Raw genomic sequence first — 17,500 nt, forward strand, 5'->3', positions numbered from 1 at the left:
CAGAGGCAAATCCTGACCAAGTGCAAATCCTGACCAAGTGACCACAATCTTACAGTGGAAACAGGCAGACACAGGAAAACCTGGCTGCCCAGAGAGGAAAGAATATGTGGTCACTGCCAGACAGGGAAGGTTGAGACAGAGGAGCACTTTCTTCTTCACTGTGATAAATATAAAGACATCAGAGATGCAGCTTTCCCTAGTCTTAAAACATATGACCCAAACTTTGAAGCCATGGGCACACATGAAAAACTGGCTATCCTTTCAGGAGAGGGACATTCAGCCCCTATAGCAGCAAAATACATTTCACACTGTCATAAGCTGAGAGACTCTAGCATAACTTAATTTTATTTTGCTTCATTTATTTATATTTATATTCTTATCCCTATAGAGGATCTATATATATTGTCCTGTTCTAAAGCTATGCTCATCTGCACATGTATGTACGTATATGTGAGTGTGTGTGTATATATATATATATATATATATATATATATATATATATATATATATATATATTATGTTTCTGTGTTGTTATTGTTATACTGTGATATATTGTACACTTATGTCTATGTATATATATATATATATATATATATATATATATATATATTATACTGTGATATATTGTACACTTATGTCTATGTATATATATATATATATATTTTACTGTGATATAGTGTACACTTATGTCTATGTTTATATATATATATATATATATATATATATATATATATATATATATATATATATATATATATATATATATATATATATATATATATTATAATGTGATATAGTGTACACTTATGTGTATGTATATATATATATATTATACTGTGATATAGTGTACACCTACAGTATACACCTAGTCTACACATACTGTATAGACACTTTTTCTGTGTCTTATTCCATGTTCCCTCCATACTTTGTATGACTGCTTTGGCAACACGAATGTCTTATTTGTCATGCCAATGAAGCATTTTGAATTTGAATTTGAAAGAGAGAGAGAGAGAGAGAGAGAGAGAGAGAGAGAGAGAGAGAGAGAGAGAGAGAGAGAGAAAGAGAGTGTGAGAGAGAGAGAGAGAGAGAGGGAGAGAGAGAGAGGGGGAGACGTACTGGAGTTGAGCAGGATCATGGCTTTGAGGCAGACATATTCCTCCTTATACACACACACACACACAAGGAGAGAGAGAGAGAGAGAGAGAGAGAGAGAGAGAGAGAGAGAGAGAGAGAGAGAGAGAGGGGGAGACATACTGGAGTTGAGCAGGATCATGGCTTTGAGGCAGACATATTCCTCCTTATACACACACACACACACACACACAAGGAGAGAGAGAGAGAGAGAGAGAGAGAGAGAGAGAGAGGGAGAGAGAGAGAGAGAGAGGGGGAGACATACTGGAGTTGAGCAGGATCATGGCTTTGAGGCAGACATATTCCTCCTTATACACACACACACACACAAGGAGAGAGAGAGAGAGAGGGAGAGAGAGGGAGAGAGAGAGAGGGGGAGACGTACTGGAGTTGAGCAGGATCATGGCTTTGAGGCAGACGTATTCCTCCTTATACACACACACACACACAAGGAGAGAGAGAGAGCTTCTAGAATTCTGGAGACAACAGGCAGCAGAAAAATGAGCTGCTGAGACAACTTTGGCTTTTTGCCAGAAAATGTATGTTTTGCTCCCAAATTCCAAATTCTACGATTGAAGACATTGAAGTAACCAACAGAGGCAAAAATCTGTGAAGGTAGGACCTCTGTACTACTTAACAAGCAGAGGAGGCTTCTATAAGACTACAGGTGAAGCAGTGCTTCACCAAAAACAAGTAAAAAACAAAACACAAAAAAAAATCTTATAATAATCCCAATTTTACTCCTTTGAAACAGAAATACAGTCACTAACACGAACTGTTTTCCTGAAATCAATTCTGTGAGTGACAACAGCGCCATCAGTCACCCGCGGTGGAACAGAGAATTACAGAGAATCAGACTGCTTCACCAACTTTTCGTTTTGCTTCACTACCATAGATATCTTTCCCCATTGACTTCAATGTAAATCGAGTGAAACCCCAGGCGGCTCGTGGATTTTTTCCGTTTCAATTGATCCTTATGGCAGATAAGTCCCACCCGTGAAGCAGTGACCGATTGGGCAGAATTTCACACTTCCTGCTGTTGAATATGATTGACGCAACACTCTGGCTAATCACTGTCTCCATTAGCTTGCCATCACTTTTCAGTTGCCTTCAGTGACCTCGCTAGAGTTTCATTATAAATTGTGTAACTCATTCACATAGTTTGTTTTACATTCATTTTGTAAGGTACATCGGATTTTTTTCTGTGTAGGTGGGAACGTTTTATTTAGAAGTATTGTGTGTAGCTCTGTGTTTTCTAACATTAACTAGGTGGAATGCTTGCTAGCGGTCTCCCCACAGCTAACGTTAGTGACTCGCTAAGTCCTAGCAAGATGGATTCGACGGAAGTTTCAGGCGATGAACATCGTTCACCGCAATTTACAGGATTCTTTAAGTTTTTTGAAATGAGGACCTATGAGTGAATGCAGAGGGGAGACCAAGAGACTTCCTGTGAAATTAACACAGTTCGTGGGTGCTACGGTAAGGATAAACTTGTTCCAAGTAGGCTATGCATTGATTAGTAAGTGCAGCTTCTCAACGTAGCCATCCTGTAAGTTCACTGATGTGTTATGATAACATTAGCCTATGTTATGGATGTGTTATAACGTTTTGGCTTCCCATTTTAAATCCTCAATTTTGTCAAAGACAATTCAGAACAATCTACTTGAAGCTAAATTTCAACTACCATTTAAAAACGAAATAGACACTGATTGATTCAGAAAAAAAATCTAGGATTCTTCAGTGTATCAGGAGGCAAATGTCAAGTGGATTTTTACTTCTGTATAGAAGGAAGGCTGTGACAGAAACAAACCGGTTGGTCAAACATATGCCAGAGCAGCAGTCATGGTATAATGTATCCCAGAGGCAAGAATGTGTCTCAATAGGCTACTGAATTTGACATTGCTTATGGGGCATAATTAGTAGCTTAGAATAGGGCCTATTGGAAGGTTGTTGTTTCAAGATGTGGATATCAACAACTTGGCATTAATAGGCTACACTGCAAAAACTGCTTATCTAATACAGTCTAACCAAGTGTTATTCATCTTATATCAAGATCAGAAAATATAGTTGGTATTGTTTTCAGTATAGAGACTTACCTAGTCACTAATTAGTGCTAAAGTGGAGATGCTCTTTTTTGGGGGCATGGCCATAGATAGCCTAGTCTTTGCAAGCAATATGTCTAACAAAAATATGCAAACTTATAATAATAATAATTATAATAATAATACATAAACCTTGTTTACTGTCTTGTCCAGTCTTAGGCCTACTACACCCCATTTGTGGCCTGTACTTTGAGATGGTGGTAAACAGGTCTTGATTTCTCAACAAATTACTCTGAGCTCTCTGACTGATCAAACAACATAGCTTTTGTTTATGCCATTGCAGACAGTTCAATGTCATCGTGGGGGGGTGGGGGTCATAATTTCATAACTGCTTCACTAGAAAAAAATACCACCAGCCGCCACTGTTGACAAGACACTGGAAATTGAATGAGAAGACAAAGCTAAAGTGCTAAACAAGCTAATCAACAGTAAATGTCAGTTATGGCTGTCGATGACATCATAATGGATGCTTCTTTGAAGAAAAATGAGCCCAAAGCAGAGGCATTTTTTAAAAATGAAGATGAAATGGAGATACAATATCCCAAAGACATTAAATCAATGGACAAAAAGAAAAAAATGAAGGAAGCACTATTGAGAGATCACCCTGAGACCCTTCTCCTAGACTACAGTGGCCCAGAGAATAAAAGAGTTTGCTGCAACCTGCTGTTTTTCACTAAAAACACAGATGCTTGGCATTGCACACTTTTGACTGAAATGAACTGCATTAGAAAGGGAGGTATCTGTAAAGGCAGGCAACTGTCCCTTGAAAATGAACAGGGGGCAAGGCTGACCATCAACATATACCACAATGGCACAGTTCTGATCCAAGGACCAGAAGCTGGTCTCAGTGAATTTCAGGCTAAATTTGGACTATTGAAGAGAGAGGTCCAAAAGGTCCTGGAAAATCTTGAGAGAAAAGACCAAATCAATGAAAAGCCAGATGCCATCAAAGTGAGAATATGATGAATCCTGCCTCAACACACCCCTATACCAACCAAAGGCTCCCACTTCTCCCAGAATAAGAGCACTACAAGACAACTTCTCTCTGCTGGAACAGGACTACTTCATATTTAAAGAAGAAACTACTGTTACATCCTGCATTGCATCTATTTCTCCTGTTCTGTATCACCGTGTCTTGTCTCTATTCTAGGCCTGGTCCTGGGTGCTTAATTGATGGGATGTGCCGGCGCGCGAGGCGTGTCCCAGCCTGACGGCATAAAGAGGGCCTGGTTATGGCGCGGCGGGCGGGAGAGAGCGGCTTGCTTTGTGTTCGATTTGTTTCTTTAAGTTGAATATCGTTTATGTAAACCTTTGCGTTATGCAATAAACCCCTTGGACATTTGTTTGTCGACCTCTCTCCTGCTCTTTTGTTACTATTTGAGCCAGTAGTAACAAAGTGGGGGCTCGTTTAAAAAACATATTTCCGCCTGCACTTTAGACTGCGTCTATTGTTCTTGGAGTAGGCCGACGGGACACTCGCGTTTAAACGTCTTAAGGCCCTAAATGCAAACTCGGGGAAGTGAATTAATCTGTCTTGTTTCCGTTATTGAATCCACTGTTTAGTTGGCGATTGCGCTGTAATTTAAACAAAGGAAAAGCTGTGCTGTCGAATAGACGGGAGTTATTTGCCTATTCATATCCAAACTTTATATATTGCGCCTCGAGCGGTTTTCGCAATAACAGGAATGTTTTTTGACTTGTTGGAGCCATTGAAATTGAATGGGAATGTCGGACATGGAGGGTAAGTTCAGCGATATGCAATTAATCAATTAGCCATAACCTTTCTTTTTATGCTTACACTGTAGGTTGCGTGTTTTATGGGACGTGTGGTTTTTTGTTTTTGAACAGGTCCGTGGCTAGAGCATTAGTCTCGGGGGCACTACCGAGGTATAGGGGAAATCGCCAGATTACTGGTTGTTTAGCCATTCCTGCGGGCTTTGTGTTTAATCTATCCCACCGCAGGCCTGTTTGAAGATCCGCGTCTAGTTATTATATGGGGTATTTTTGTGTGCTTAAAAGGAATGGTTATTTGGCTTATTGAAATGTCGCTGGCCTTGCCGGCTCATGTTTAGTTCATTCAGAATTTAGACTGTAATTTCGTATGTTCATTTGAGTTCATAATAGCAATCTTTATTGTTTGAAGAATGGCGTCGCCTGTCGAAAAGTTTGTGGAGGAACCTTCGGAAATTTTGTTAAATGCATTGACAAAAGAGCAATTAATAGAACTTGCTAGCCATTACAATATAGAGCTTACGAGTAAGCGATATAAAAAAGAGATAAAAAGTACAGTGAAGGCAGCCTTGTGCACCAAGGGTTTACTTGAAGCGTTTGGCGATGCATTTGATGATGAGGAAAGAAATCCCCTGACTCCAAGTCATGCTGCAAATTTAACCTTTGCTGAACAAAAAGAACTGTTACTCTTACAGTTAGAAAATCGTAAGATGGAACATCAAATGCAAATGGATAGGTTGCATCTTAATGAACAAAATGAATGTGCTAAACGAGAATTAGAACAGCAAAAGCTTGAACTCGAAGCTGAACGTTTGGATCTTATTAAACAAGGGAGAATGCCTGGTTTAGGGGATCCAAAGCTAGATATCTCCACTAGTTTACGGCTTCTTCCTCCCTTTAATGAAAAGGATGTCGACACATTCTTCGTGTTATTTGAAAGGGTAGCAGACGCGCAGGGTTGGCCTGACTCACATCGCGCTCTTATGCTGCAGTGCACCCTTACTGGGAAAGTTCTCCGCTCTCAGTGTTGAGGATGCTAAAGATTACGAGTTTATAAAAGCGTCAGTTTTGAGATCATTTGAGTTAATTCCAGAAGCATATCGGCAGCGGTTTAGAGGTATGCGAAGACGTCCAGATCAAACCAATGTTGAGTTTGCGAGGGATTTGCGGTTACAATACCAACGCTGGTGCGTCGCCTCTAACGTGCAAACAGTTGACAACATGACTGACTTAATAGTCTTGGAGCAATTTAAGAACACATTGTCAGAGCGTGTTGCGACATATATTGCTGAAAAACAGGCTGCGAACGAGGCCGATGCTGCGGTGTTGGTAGATGAATACGAACTAACGCATAAAGCTCATTTTGGCGAACGTCTGCGTTCAGCAAATGGACAAAGAGACGTGTTTTCTTTTCGCAATAAAACTCCAAACGTTAATCCTCTGCCAGTTAGTCAAGACAGGTCAGGTGCTACATCTGATGCAGAGCAAGTTTGCCGTTATTGCCAAGGGAAAGGTCATTGGAAAGGGAACTGTCCAGTGCTGAAGTCAAAGGCCAAAGCTCGTTATTCGTTTGTGAAACCTGCTGCTTTAGCTGTGTCGCCTTTTCATTTAGATGTTGTACTTCCTAACAAACTGAAGCCTAATTACACTCCATTTATTTCAGACGGATTTGTTTCACTAATTGGCAGTGAGGAGAAGTTTCCTGTAAAAATCTTGCGTGATACAGGAGCATCAGAGTCCTTTATTTTGGCGTCTATTTTGCCGTTTTCTTCTTCCTCCAGGTCTGGGAGATCTCTTTTGATGAGAGGTATTGATCTTAGTACTTTTGAAGTCCCTTTACACAGGGTTGTGCTCTACTCTGAGTTGGTAGAGGGGGAGGTTGAGTTGGGAGTACGCCCTGCCCTCCCCGTTGATGGGTTGTCTCTTATATTAGGGAATAATCTGGCTGGTGGGCGTGTTTGGCAGAGTAACCCTATTCCTGTGGTGACTGATTCTCCTCAGCTGAGGAATGAGCCCGATGACTGTTTAAAAGAGTTACCTCAGGTGTTTGCTGCTTGTGCTGTGACCCGTGCTGCTAGTCGTGCTGCTGCGGTGGAGGCCCTGGAAGTTAAGGCAACTGCAGAAAAGACTAGGTTTGCTTTACCAGATTTTCCCTTGACTCTTTCTCATGAAGAGCTAGTTAAGGAACAGCATGAGGACCAATCTCTGTCTTCGTTGTTTGAGTGAGCTGTTCCTGCTGAGTGTTTTGAGAGTGTGGCTCATGGTTATTCTGTTCAAGATGGTTTGCTAGTGAGAAAATGGACACCCTCAACTAACATTTCACTGGGGGAACCATGGTTTCAGGTTGTTGTGCCTACCACCATCCGACAACTGGTGCTGAAGACTGCTCACGACATGTTGGGGCATTTGGGGGTGAGAAAGACATATGATCGCATTATGCGTAATTTCTATTGGCCTAAATTAAAGAAAGATGTTGCGGCCTATATTAAAACCTGCCACATATGCCAGATGACTGGAAAGCCCAATCAGGTTATAAAGCCTGCACCTTTGCATCCAATACCTGTTGTGGCTGGTCCTTTTGAGCATTTATAGTTGGACTGTGTAGGGCCGTTGCCTGTTGCTAAAGGTGGATCTAGGTATTTGCTGACCATAATGTGTCAGGTAACCCGCTACCCTGCTGCCTACCCACTACGCTCTATTACAACCAGGTCCATTGTAAGGGTTCTTTCACAGTTTTTTTCTATATTTGGTATTCCAAAGGTTGTCCAGACTGACCAAGGCTCCAATTTTATGTCTCGTGTCTTTGCTCAGGTTTTACGCCAGCTTCACATAAAACACAACAAAGCCTCAGCTTACCACCCTCAGAGCCAAGGTGCTCTTGAACGTTTCCACCAGACACTGAAGTCCCTTCTCCGTGCTTATTGTATGGAGTTGGGACGTGACTGGGAGGAAGGTTTGCCATGGCTGTTGCTTGCCTCTAGGGAGGTGGTTCAAGAAAGTACCGGGTTCAGCCCTAATGATTTAGTCTTCGGCCACTCTGTACGTGGGCCTTTGGCTGTCCTAAAGGATGGTTTGGACCTTAAGGAGCCACCAAAAGCCTTGTGTGATTATGTAAATGGTTTTAGAAGACGTCTTTACGAGGCGGGTAGGTTGGCCCGTGAGAAGTTGACTAACACTCAGTTTAAAATGAAGGAGCGGTATGATAAACAAACTCAGCGTCGTGTTTTTGCAGTGGGTGATAATGTGCTTGCTCTTCTGCCAGTTTTGTCATCTCCTTTCCAGGCAAAGTTTTCTGGCCCATACACTGTTGTCAAAAAGGTTTCAGATGTTAATTATGTAATTGCCACTCCTGACAGGAGGAAAAGCACCCAGTTGTGTCACCTTAACCTGCTCAAGCCTTATCACGAACGTTCAGATACATTCAAGTGTAAAGCTGCTGCACAGCCTGTAGCTCTAAGTGACGCCAGTCTGTCTAATTATTTTCCTCTTGTTTCTCCGGTGGCAACGCAGGAGCAAGAGGAGATCAGAGCTCCTGATGATGGAGTTTTGCGTGCACGGTTACACAATTCTGAGACATTGAAGCAACTTCCACAGTTGCTGCAACACTTGTCTGAGGACAAGTGTGCTGAGTTAATCAATTTAATTAATAACTTTCCAACTCTCTTTTCAGATACTCCGACTCAGACGCATCTGTTGGAACATGACATAGATGTTGGGGATGTTGGCCCAATTAGGCAGCGTTTTTATCGTGTTTCTCAAGAGAAGCGGAAGCACATTGATGCAGAGGTAGAGTACCTTCTCGACAATGGTCTGGCTGAACCTTCTGCATCAGCCTGGGCATCACCATGTCTTCTGGTTAACAAGCCAGATGGTACCTTTAGGTTTTGTACCGATTATAGGAAACTTAATGCTGTCACAAAACCAGATAGTTTTCCGTTGCCTCGTATAGAGGATTGTGTAGACCAAGTTGGTGCCGCCACATTTGTTAGCAAATTCGATCTCCTCAAGGGCTACTGGCAAGTGCCTTTGACTGACCGTGCAAGAGAGGTGTCCAGTTTTATCACTTCACAGGGGTTGTTCTCCTATAAAGTGATGAGTTTTGGGTTACGTAACGCTCCCGCCACGTTCCAGCGACTGATGAACACCGTAGTCGCTGGTCTAGAGGGTTGTGCAGTGTATTTAGATGATGTGGTGGTCTTTAGTAATACTTGGGGTGGCCACTTGGACTCTATTAAAGCTCTGTTCCAGTGCCTTGCCCAGGCTCAGTTAACTGTCAACCTTGCAAAGTGTGAGTTTGCAAGGGCGACAGTGACCTACCTGGGAAAGGTGGTAGGCCAAGGACAAGTGTGTTCCATACGAGCTAAGACTTTGGCCATAGACCAGTATCCGTCACCCATAAACAAAAAAGAGCTGATGAGGATTTTGGGTATGGTGGGTTTTTATCGTTGTTTCTGCCCAAATTTCTCTTCAGTTGTTGCTCCGTTAACTGACCTACTGAAGTCCAGTGTCAAATTTAGCTAGACACCTGATTGCCAGACTTCCTTTGAGACTGTTAAAGCTCTCTTAACTTCCTTTCCTGTCCTTGCAGCGCCGCAGTTGAACCGGCCATTCAAACTGCAAGTCGATGCTAGTCAGGTAGGAGCTGGAGCTGTTTTGCTTCAGGAAGATGAACATGGTGTTGATCGTCCAGTCTCTTTCTTCTCTCGAAAGTTTGTTTCTTATCAGGCAAATTATTCTGTCATTGAGAAAGAAGCTTTGGCATTAATTTGGGCACTTCAGCATTTTGATGTCTATGTAGCTGGTGCTGTTTCTCTGATAGTCTTCTGTGATCATAACCCGTTAACTTTCTTGCACTCCCTTCAAAATCCAAATCAGCGCTTAATGCGTTGGGCTCTTTTTCTGCAACCATACCATTTGGATATTCGCCACATTAAAGGCACAGATAATGTGATTGCAGACGCCTTGTCCCGTGCTCCCTCTGGTTAATGCCTTGGTGTTTACTATCCCCATGCCTTTCTTTCTGTTGTTTTTTTCTGTCTTCCAGGGCCCGGATTACAGAAGTTGTGACAGTTGTGAGATGGGTTTGGGAAAAGGGGGTTAAAGTTTTTCCTGTAGAATGGTATATTTTGTAAATATTTATGGATATGTTGCACATTTTTGCACTATTTTGTACATTTGGCGTACTTTGGTGTATTAATTCTATAGCTTTAGTCACATTATGGTTGTGGTGTTATGTAGAATAGCCTCCAGGACCCGTCTTTTAAGGGGGGGTGTGTTACATCCTGCATTGCATCTATTTCTCCTGTTCTGTATCACCGTGTCTTGTCTCTATTCTAGGCCTGGTCCTGGGTGCTTAATTGATGGGATGTGCCGGCGCGCGAGGCGTGTCCCAGCCTGACGGCATAAAGAGGGCCTGGTTATGGCGCGGCGGGCGGGAGAGAGCGGCTTGCTTTGTGTTCGATTTGTTTCTTTAAGTTGAATATCGTTTATGTAAACCTTTGCGTTATGCAATAAACCCCTTGGACATTTGTTTGTCGACCTCTCTCCTGCTCTTTTGGTACTATTTGAGCCAGTAGTAACACTACCAACAACATCTGCCAGCTCCAAGAGCAGGTCATCCAGATCAGCAACCCCAATGTGCAGCTTCAACGGCTATGCACTGCTATGAGGCAGCTGGAGGAGGCCAACAAGGAGATGAGGCGTGAGTTGACAAGTGTGAAACAAGAACTGTCCAAGAGAGAACAACATACACAGGCTCTGGAGAGTCAACTGGAGGAGATGAGGACCAAGGAGGCTGTTTCCTGAAAGGTCAGTAAGGAAAATGTGGTGTCCTACTGTCCAGTCGGCTGTAAAGCTGCTGAGAGAGGGTAGGCTGGACAAGCCCTCCCATATAATTGTTCACACAGGGACTAATGACCTTGGCAACCACAACACAGATGTGGCAAAAGCCTTGACCAATTTAGCCAAGATGGCAACCAACCTATATCCAAGCTCAAAGATCATCATATCAACACTTCTACCACGAAAGGACATTCCAGACAGAACCATCAACTCCATAAACAAAGAAATCGGCAAGGCATGTGCAAGCATGCCAAATGCACAAATAGCCCACCACACTCAAATCACAAGGGAGCATCTGTATGATCGCTTGCACATACATGAAGGCGGGATGAGACTTTTTGCAAGGGTAATCAAAGACACTGCTTTGAACAGAAAACAGAAACATCCAGTTAAAGAGATGACTAATACACCCGAAGTACAGACAAAAAGCCGAACAACTGTAGTAGGTAGAGAAGTTAGAGTAACCGAGTTAAGCAATATTGAAGAAATGCTAAAATTTATTTGTGAACAATTAACATGCCCAGGCTCCATGTCTGCCAGATAGGGACCTATATGTGTGTGTATGGTTGTGTGTGTGTGTGTGTGTGTGTGTGTGTGTATTTGCAAACACCCATGTGGATAAATGTTCATGTCTAGGTATATCTATGTGTGTGTGTGTGTATGTGTGTGTGTGTGTGTGCGAGTGCCTGTAAGTGTGACATGTCAAACTGTGTGCATGATGTGTGTATGGTGTGGGTGTGGGTGGGTTGGTGTTGGTGAGGGGGGGGTAAATATTGCCTTAAGTTTAATTTAATAGTACTTTTCTGTTAATCTAGACTTACTTAATGAGAAGAAAATGCATTGTGTGTGTGTGTGTGTGTGTGTGGGGGGGGGGGGGGGGGGGGGGTAGTAGGCTTTGCATGTCTGTGTGTGTATGTGTGTTGTCCATGTTTTTCTAGTATATGTATATGTATATCTATCTGTTTAGGTGTGTGTGTGTGTGTGTGTGTGTGTACAATTCTATATAAATCTGGATGTAAGTTTCATTTAAGTAAGTTTTTTAAGTTTTAAGTTGTTTTTTTTAGATAATTAGGCCTATACTTAATTTTGATACAACCTAGCCTCAAGTTAACTTTGATTTAAGACAAAACATACATATTTCTTTATGGCAAAGACTAAAGATACACAATGACATCACTTAGAATTACTAGCTATAATATACAAGGGTTGTACTCATATGCTTTTGGTGAGAAGAGTACACATCCTGACTTTGTAAATATTGTAAATAGTTCAGATATTGTAATACTGTTAGAAACATGGAGTAAAGGAGGAGAAAAGTTTAACTCCATTCCACATTACAAGGAACTCTATATTCCTTCTGTTAAACTTCCTAAAGTAAAATGTGGAAGAGACTCAGGGGGAATTGTAGTATTGTTTAAAGATAATCTTACTGATCATATTTATCCTGTAAAGAAGGGAAAGTCACATATATGGATTAAGTTAAAAAAGGAGCTCACTTTCTCAGATTTTGACATCTATCTATGCGCCATCTATATACCCCCATATGAATCACCCTACTACTCTGAAGAAACCTTTGAAATTCTGCATTCAGAAATCATACAATTCCAATCTGAAGGATCAGTTTTGCTAATGGGAGACATGAATGCAAGAACAGGTACAGAAAAAGATTATATAAACCCAAATGGTTATGCATATATCACTGAAGCTCAAATAAATGAAAACAAATTTGAAAGATCACGTCAGAGCGCTGATAATATAGTTAACAAAAATGGCAAACAGCTGCTTCAGCTTTGTAAAAGCCTGGGTCTCGCCATCACTAATGGTAGAATCAAAGGTGACTCTCTGGGTAGGTACACCTACTGCTCACATCTTGGTAGTAGTGTTGTAGACTATGCAATAACAGATATTGATCCAAGCTACATTAATTATTTTATGGTTATGCCTCAAATTCCACTCTCAGACCACAGCCACATCACTCTGAGTTTAAAAACGAGAGTCAAACAAGAAACATCCCAAAAACATGAAACTAAACTCCATCCCCTGCCAACTCAATTTCGATGGGGAACTGACAGTCTGCTTCAATATGAGACTGAACTTAATAGTACCGAAATTGAAAACCTTATATACACATTTTTGTTCACAAAATTTCAAGAGGATAGAGAAGGCATAAATCTAGCGACAGAAAAGATTTCTGAAATTTTTAATTTAGTGGCCAGCAAAATACTAAAGGTAAAGAAAAAATACAAGAAAAAAAAATCTAAAACTAAAAAGAACGAGTGGTTTGACAAAGAATGTCAAACATTAAGGAAACAGTTAAGAACACTATCAAATAAGAAACATAGGGAACAAACAAATATAAGCACACGGTTACTATACCAACAAACTCTTACCAAATACAAATCATTACTAAGACAGAAAAAAGGCACATACATGAATAAAATGCAACAAGACATAGAAGATGCTGTCGATCAAAATTCATTTTGGGAGTTATGGAACAAACTTGAGATCACCAAAAAAACTAAACAGATCCCCCTATGTGATGCAAACATCTGGACAGACCATTTTGGGCAACTCTACAGTGAAGATAAACTAAATCCACTCCAAACACAATTGACTGATAAATTACAAGAATTGGAATCAAAAGTAAAAAATGAATTGAACAATCTAGACACCCCTTTATCACTAGCTGAACTAAACGAAAAAATAACCACCCTAAAAAACAAAAAGGCATGTGGGTGCGATGGGATACATAATTAAATGATTAAGTACAGCAGCCCAATACTGAAACAAGCCATTCTCAAACTTTTCAATCTAGTTCTAGCTGTTGGTCATTTCCCACGGCCATGGAAAGAAAATCAAATCGTACCAATCTACAAAAACGGAGATAAACTAGATCCAAACAACTACAGAGGCATTGCTGTAAGCAGCAACTTAGGAAAGCTTTTCTGTAGCATCATAAATAACAGAATGGTAGAATTCTTACAGGAAAATAGGGTTCTAAGTAACTCCCAGATCGGGTTCATGCCAAAACACAGAACAACTGACCACATATATACATTACAGACATTAATTGAAAAATATGTACAGAACACCAACAGAGGAAATCTTTTTGGATGCTTTGTAGACTTCAAGAAGGCCTTCGATTCAGTCTGGCATGATGGACTCTTACTTAAACTGATAGAAAATGGGATAGGGGGAAGAATCTATGACCTTATAAAAGATATATACAAAAACAACAGATGTTGTGTCAAAATCGATGATAAAAGAACATCATACTTTAAACAAGCCAAAGGTGTTCGGCAAGGTTGTAGTCTTAGTCCTATACTCTTCAATCTATACATCAATGATCTAACATCAGACATAGCAAAATCCAAACTATCAGGAGTCACAATTGGGGGTAGAGACATTAAATGTCTCCTGTTTGCGGATGACCTCCTACTTCTGTCCCCAACTGAGGAGGGGCTAAAAGAGAGTCTGTCAATCCTGGAAAATTACTCTGAAATTTGGAACCTCCCCATAAATAAAGAAAAAACTAAAATAATGATATTTCAAAAAAAGACACGTTCAACAGACAATAAATATAATTTCACCCTTGGTGAAAACAGACTTTCCCAAGTGACAAGCTATAACTATTTGGGCCTAAACATTTCCTCCACGGGCAATTTTAATCTGGCTATTAAAGACCTGGTTGACAAAGCACGGAGAACATATTATTACATAAGAAAATCACTATACCAATACAACACCCCTATCAAATTGTGGCAAAAGATTTTTGATTCGGTTATCAAGCCCATTATCTTATATGGCAGTGAAATTTGGGGCATAAAACATCAAGATAATTATGAGCTATGGGACAAATGCCCAGCAGAAACACTACACCTGGAATTCTGTAAGAACATCTTGGGGGTACACAGGAATGCAAAAAATATTGCATGCAGAGCAGAACTTGGAAGATATCCACTATTAGTTGATATTCAAAAAAGAGCATGCACATTTTATCACCATGTACTGTCCTCAAAACCAGAGGAATGTAATCACAGTGCCCTTGTACAGAGGAGAACCCACCCAGAGAGAGATCCTTTTGATTATCTTATATCAAAACACAATTTGAATTTGAATACACCTGACATGTCTCAGGCAAAGTTAAAACATATCGAAAAATTAACAAAAGAAGAATATTACAAATATTGGCTAAACAATATTGAACAATCCAACAAATTGAAATGTTTCCAAAAAATCAAAACCAATTATGAATTTGCATCTTATCTAAAAGAAATTACCGAGTACAAACAAAGAAAATTACTAACATCCTATAGATTAAGTGAACACTCTCTGGCCTTAGAAATGGGAAGACACAGGCAAACCTGGCTCCCTAGGGAGGAAAGGTTGTGTTTGCAGTGCAGTGAGGGAGTAGTAGAAGATGAAAAACACTTCCTCACTGAATGCAGTAAATTCAACACAGTCAACACAGACAAGCTCCCATACTTGTTGGGAGAGCATACAAGTTGTGTAAAACTCGCTGCGCAGTACCTGTTAACATGTCATAAATCGAGGAAGTGAGTGACCCATATTGTGACATGCTTTGCTTTATATCAATAACCAATACCCATGATAGCACATTGATAAATATACAGTATATAGTAATACTGTATAATTATACATTTAATTTATTATTCTCTCTTTTTAATTATTATCATTTTGTTATTATTATTATTATTATATTATTATTATTATTATTATTATTATTATATTTGTATTTTTTATTTTTAAACAGATATTGTATCTGTGTTGTTTTGTTATATGTTTGCTTTGGCAACACTGCTTCATTGAGTAATGCCAATAAAGCTCCATTGAAATTGAAATTGAAATTGAGAGAGAGAGAGAGAGAGAGAGAAAGAGAGAGAGGGAGGGAGGGAGAGAGAGGGAGACGTACTGGAGTTGAGCAGGATCATGGCTTTGAGGCAGACATATTCCTCCTTATACACACACACACACACAAGGAGAGAGAGAGAGAGAGAGAGAGAGAGAGAGGGGGAGAGACGTACTGGAGTTGAGCAGGATCATGGCTTTGAGGCAGACGTATTCCTCCTTTTGCAGGTTGAGTTCCCTGAAGCGGGCAGTGGCCGCCAGCAGCATGTCAAAGATCTCCACCATGCCCTCCACACAGCGGCCCTCATCCCTACCGGAGAGAGAGAGAGGAGGAGAGGAGGAGGAGGAGAGGGGGAGGAGGAGGAGAGGGGGATAGGGGGAGGAGGAGGAGAGGGGGAGGAGGAGGAGGAGGAGGAGGAGAGGAAGGAAGGGGGAGGAGGAGGAGAGGGGGAGAGGGAGAGGAGAGGGGGATAGGGGGAGGAGGAGGAGAGGGGGAGGAGGAGGAGGAGGAGAGGAAGGAAGGGGGAGGAGGAGAGGGGGAGAGGGAGAGGAGAGGGGGATAGGGGGAGGAGGAGGAGAGGGGGAGGAGGAGGAGAGGGGGAGGAGGAGGAGAGGGGGAGGAAGAGGAGAGGGGGAGGAGGAGGGGAGAGGAGAGGGGGATAGGGGGAGGAGGAGGAGAGGGGGAGGAGGAGGGGGAGAGGGAGAGGAGGAGGAGAGAGGGAGAGGAGAGGGGGATAGGGGGAGGAGGAGGAGAGGGGGAGGAGGAGGAGAGGAAGGGAGGGGGAGGGAGAGAGGGAGGGAGAGAGGGAGAGAAGGAGGAGGAGAGGAGGAGAGAGGGGGAGGAGAGGGAAAGGGAGAGAGAGAGGGAGGAAGAGAGGGATGAAATGACATCAGTGATTTTCCATCATCACCCTGAAAAAGAGCCTAAATCACACACACACACACACACACACACACACACACACACACAGGCAGGATATCTCCACTTCAAACTTTGAAAAAAAAAACACCAAATATAACTTATGACGCATCAGTTACCTGAAGGACAAAACATAGATTCTGAAACACACACACACACACACACACACACACACACACACACACACACACACCCTGATGCATGTGGTATATCTGGGCGGCTGAGGGAGATTAGCGTTAGACTAAATGATTAGTCTCTGACGGCCTTGAGAAAAGACGCTCTTATTGTCCTTTCATCTTCTAACAGCACACTGAAGCCCTGGTGTCACACACACACACACACACATGCAAACACACGCATACACACACACACACACACATACACACACTCACACTCTCACACACACACACTAGGGGTGTAACGGTACACAGAAGTCACGGTTCGGTTCGGATTTTGCCTTCTTTTAAAAAAACGAAATTGCTCCTTTCATTTCATAAACAGACTACGACTAGAAGTCACGTGACTTTGCCCTTCGACGTTAACTCACTGTAGCATGGTTTGTTTATTAGCCTGGTTAGCGTTGACACTTTCTTTTACTGTCTATGCACTTAAAGCAATGGTTCGGAATAATTTCACCCTAGGGTCCTTTGCACCATGACCCCGAGCCAAACACCCTCCCAGAATCTGTTTTCCCTTGGTCGAACCCTGGTCGAGTAGCGCTGTCAGAAACGAATGAGTTTCTGCAGGCGTAATGGAACCAACTTTTATCTCGTAAATTACCCCACTAATAATGCCCTGAATGGTACGAAACTTCTATAGTATGTTCTTTACTCATAAAACGTAACATAAAAGCCCGTAAAAGTCCTCTAATTTGCATATTATGACGTCACTGGATGGTAACCACCGT

General features: G+C 41.6%; 1 protein-coding gene across 1 annotated transcript in view; it reads right to left on the reverse strand.

Moving 5' to 3' along the window:
• Positions 1-17,500, reverse strand: part of LOC143134910 (estrogen receptor beta-2-like) — a 31,670-nt gene that overhangs the window by 3,658 nt on the left and 10,512 nt on the right. The window contains exon 5 of the mRNA XM_076295625.1: positions 15,851-15,984. Within this exon, the coding sequence (XP_076151740.1) occupies positions 15,851-15,984 (134 nt within the window). The remainder of the gene's footprint in view (positions 1-15,850; positions 15,985-17,500) is intronic.

This window comes from Alosa pseudoharengus, unplaced genomic scaffold, assembly GCF_046254945.1.
Source record: "Alosa pseudoharengus isolate Yale_2024_CS ecotype anadromous, Long Island Sound unplaced genomic scaffold, YU_APseudo_1.1 YU_APseudo_1.1_scf_2, whole genome shotgun sequence".
NCBI lineage: Eukaryota > Metazoa > Chordata > Actinopteri > Clupeiformes > Clupeidae > Alosa > Alosa pseudoharengus.